Genomic DNA, 4,278 nt, shown 5'->3' with positions numbered 1-4,278 from the left:
AGCATACTACAGTACTCAAATACTATATAATTAAGACCAAAACATGATAGGATATACGATAGTTAAGAGAGAATTAACGAAAATATGAAGACTTAAGGAAACAGCAGCCAGGAGTCGAGATGAATTCAGTGTTGTATCTCGCGCAGGGAACCGGACTGGATGTGTTCAACAAGGGGTAGGTAAAGACGAAGTGCTTGTGGTGTTGTCCTGCATTAGTGTAATGTGAACCGACTTGCCCAGTGAGCCGAGCAGCCTAGTGAGCCGAGCATCATAGTGAGCCGAGCATCATAGTGAGCCGAGCATCATAGTGAGCCGAGCATCATAGTGAGCCGAGCATCATAGTGAGCCGAGCATTCTAGTGAGCCGAGCATCTTAGTGAGCAGAATAAAGTAGTGAAACGAAAAGATTAAAAGCTCAAGTACTCTTATCTTTTGTAAGCCGAGGATCTTACTGAGTCAATTTAATGATCCGAGGATCTTAATGGGTCAAGTTAGCGGAGGATCTTAATGGGTCAAGTTAGCGGAGGATCTTAATGGGTCAAGTTAGCGGAGGATCTTAATGGGTCAAGTTAGCGGACGATCTTAATGGGTCAAGTTAGCGGAGGATCTTAATGGGTCAAGTTAGCGGAGGATCTTAATGGGTCAAGTTAGCGGAGGATCTTAATGGGTCAAGTTAGCGGAGGATCTTAATGGGTCAAGTTAGCGGAGGATCTTACTGGGTCAAGTTAGCGGAGGATCTTAATGGGTCAAGTTAGCAGAGGATCTTAATTAGTCAAGTTAGTGAGCCGAGGATCTTACTGGGTCAAGCTACTGAGCTGAGGATCTTAATGGGTCAAGTTAGTGAGCCGATGATCTTATTGGGTCAAGTTAGTGAGCCGAGGATCTTAATGGGTCAAGTTAGTGAGCTGAGGATCTTAATGGGTCAAGCTAGTGAGCTGAGGATCTTAATGGGTCAAGTTACTGAGCTGAGGATCTTAATGGGTCAAGTTATTGAGCCGATGATCTTATTGGGTCAAGTTAGTGAGCCGAGGATTTTAATGGGTCAAGTTAGTGAGCTGAGGATCTTAATGGGTCAAGCTAGTGAGCTGAGGGATCTTAATGGGTCAAGTTGAGTGAGCCGAGGGATTTTGTGGGTCAAGTTGGTGGTGATGATCTTATTGGGTCAAGTTAGTACAGGCCGAGGATTTTTAATGGGTCAAGTTAGTGAGCCGATGATCTTAATGGGTCAAGTTAGTGAGCCGATGATCTTAATGGGCCAAGTTAGTGAGCCGAAGATCTTAATGGGTCAAGTTAGTGAGCCGAGGATCCCATTAAGTGAGGTTATTGAGCCGAGAATCCTATTGAGTCAAGTTAGTGAGCCGAAAGTCTCACGGAGTCAAGTTAGTGAGCCGAGGATCCTAGTGAGTCAAGCTAGTCAGCCGAAGATCTTAGTGAGTCAATATAGCGAGCTGAGGATCTTCCAGAGTCAAGTTAGTGAGTCGATGATCTTCCCGAGTCAAGTTAGTGAGCTGAGGATCTTTCTGAGTCATGTTAGTGAGCTGAGGATCTTCTCGAGTCATGTTAGTGAGCCGAGGATCTTCCTGGGTCATGTTAGTGAGCTGAGATCTTCTCAGAGTCAAGTTAGTGAGCTGAGATCTCGGGCATGTCCTAGTGAGCCGAGGATCTTCCTGGGTCATGTTAGTGAGCCGAGGATCCTTCCTGGGTCATGTTGGTGAGCCGAGGATCTTCCTGGGTCATGTTAGTGAGCCGAGGATCTTTTTGGGTCATGTTAGTGATCCGAGGACATGGTTGGGCCGAGGGATCTTGGTGAATGGCCGAGGATGCTTCCTGGGTCATGTTTGTGAGCCGAGGATCTTCCTGGGTCATGTTTGTGAGCCGAGATCTTCCTGGGTCATGTTAGTGAGCCGAGGATCTTCCTGGGTCATGTTAGTGAGCCGAAGGATGCTTCCTGGGTCATGTTTGTGAGCCGAGGATCTTCCTGGGTCATGTTTGTGAGCCGAGGATCTTCCTGGATCTGGTCCCAGTGATGTTAGTGAGAGTGATGTTAGAGCTGAGGATCTTCCAGAGTCAAGTTAGTGAGTCGATGATCTTCTCGAGTCATGTTGTTAGTGAGCCGAGGATCTTCCTGGGTCATGTTAGTGAGCTGATCTTCTCTTGAGTCATGTTAGTGAGCTGAGATCTTCTCGAGTCATGTTAGTGAGCTGAGTCAAGTCATGTTAGTGGGTCATGTTAGTGAGCCGAGGATCTTCCTGGGTCATGTTAGCCGAGGATCTTCGAGGATCTTCCTGGGTCATGTTGAGTGAGCCGAGGATCTTTTTCATGTTGGTGAGCCGAGGATCATCTGGGTCATGTTGGTGAGCCGAGGATCTTCCTGGGTCATGTTTGTGAGCCGAGGATCTTCCTGGAGTCATGTTTGTAGGCGAGGATCTTCAGGGTCATGTTTGTGAGCCGAGGATATTCCTGGGTCATGTTTGTGAGCCGAGGATCTTCCTGGGTCATGTTTGTGAGCCGAGGATCTTCCTGGGTCATGTTTGTGAGCCGAGGATCTTCCTGGGTCATGTTTGTGAGCTGAGGATCTTCCTGGGTCATGTTTGTGAGCCGAGGATCTTCCTGGGTCATGTTTGTGAGCCGAGGATCTTCCTGGGTCATGTTTGTGAGCCGAGGATCTTCCTGGGTCATGTTTGTGAGCCGAGGATCTTCCTGGGTCATGGTGAGCCGAGGATCTTCCTGGGTCATGTTAGTGAGCCGAGGATCTTCCTGGGTCATGTTAGTGAGCCGAGGATCTTCCCGAGTGATGTTAGTGAGCCGAGGATCTTCCTGAGTCATGTTAGTGAGCTGAGGATCTTCCCGAGTGATGTTAGTGAGCTGAGGAGACAAGTCTGAGGATCTTTCTTCCTGAGACAAGTTAGTGAGCTGAGGATCTTCCTGAGTCATGTTAGTGAGCTGAGGATCATCCCGAGTTAAGTTAGTGAGCTGAGGATCATCCCGAGTCATGTTAGTGAGCTGAGGATCTTCCTGAGACAAGTTAGTGAGCTGAGGATCTTCCTGAGACAAGTTAGTGAGCTGAGGATCTTCCTGAGTCATGTTAGTGAGCTGAGGATCATCCCGAGTCATGTTAGTGAGCTGAGGATCTTCCTGAGACAAGTTAGTGAGCTGAGGATCTTCCTGAGTCATGTTAGTGAGCTGAGGATCATCCCGAGTCATGTTAGTGAGCTGAGGATCTTCCTGAGACAAGTTAGTGAGGACCTCCACTCTGTGTTGCTTCCTTCGCCAGGTAACACATTGAACGGCGACGAATTACACGCGAACACCTCATATAAGAGACTGAAGCAGACGTCAAGCGGAAATTTCTCAAGGTGGCGGAGACGCGCAAAGGGTAATGGGCGCTTGGGGTCGGTAGTGTATTATGTAATAGGTAGACCCACAGATTCTAGGGAAATAAAGCCATCGTACGTCAAGTGAGGTGTCCAGGCGTACCGAGACGCGCACATAAATATTGTCATACGTTCAGTAAACGACGCCACCATGACACTATAATGTTGGCTTCGTTCATCATGCACACAACTGTTAAAACAAATTACACAGAGTAAATGGTCTTTTGTTTGTGTAATGATCATCAATAAACTATGAGTTATTACGGTGTCACACAAAGGGTTTATTTTGGGCATCAATAGCATACAGTATATTTTGGGTGTTGTTCAGGTGATCGTGGTGCCGCCGCCATATTTACTACGTAGCGCATATTGACTGATGGTGTTGTATGAGGTATATATAAATCATACAACACCATCTAGCTGTCATGGCCCTCACACCATGATGCTTGTGAACCTGAGTCATGACTTACGTCTTCATCCAGGCTATAAATAACTTCGTCTGTGTGCCATACATGGCATAACACCAGTCACACGATAACAATAAAAATGGTTACATGGTATAGTCGTTGTCTGTCGGCTATTAAATTATCAGCGATTTTAATTATTGTACTGTCTTAAAGTACTTTGTTATATATATATACAGTATATATATATATATATATATATATATATATATATATATATATATATATATATATATATATATATATATATATATATATATATATACAGTATATATATGCTGATAACCACAAGGAAAGAAGAAAACACGAAGTTCCCAAGCGCTTTCGTGTAATTCACATCTTCAGGGGTGAGTACAGACTAGAGAGAGAAATACAAATCAAGGTGTATATGTACAGAGGAGGGTGAGACCAGGTCCACCTAGACAGGGATACAAGGGATAG

General features: G+C 45.6%; 1 protein-coding gene across 1 annotated transcript; it reads left to right on the top strand.

Moving 5' to 3' along the window:
- The first annotated feature begins 1,210 nt into the window (after positions 1-1,210).
- On the top strand, positions 1,211-1,714 carry LOC121855804 (variable charge X-linked protein 3B-like). Its single transcript, XM_042350918.1, has one exon. The coding sequence runs from the start codon at positions 1,211-1,213 to the stop codon at positions 1,712-1,714; it is 504 nt and encodes a 167-aa protein (XP_042206852.1).
- Positions 1,715-4,278: the final 2,564 nt, after the last annotated feature.

Source organism: Homarus americanus, unplaced genomic scaffold, assembly GCF_018991925.1.
Source record: "Homarus americanus isolate GMGI-L3 unplaced genomic scaffold, GMGI_Hamer_2.0 scaffold40453, whole genome shotgun sequence".
NCBI lineage: Eukaryota > Metazoa > Arthropoda > Malacostraca > Decapoda > Nephropidae > Homarus > Homarus americanus.
Note: the sequence above shows the minus strand (reverse complement) of the source record. Positions and strands in the feature narration are given on the sequence as shown.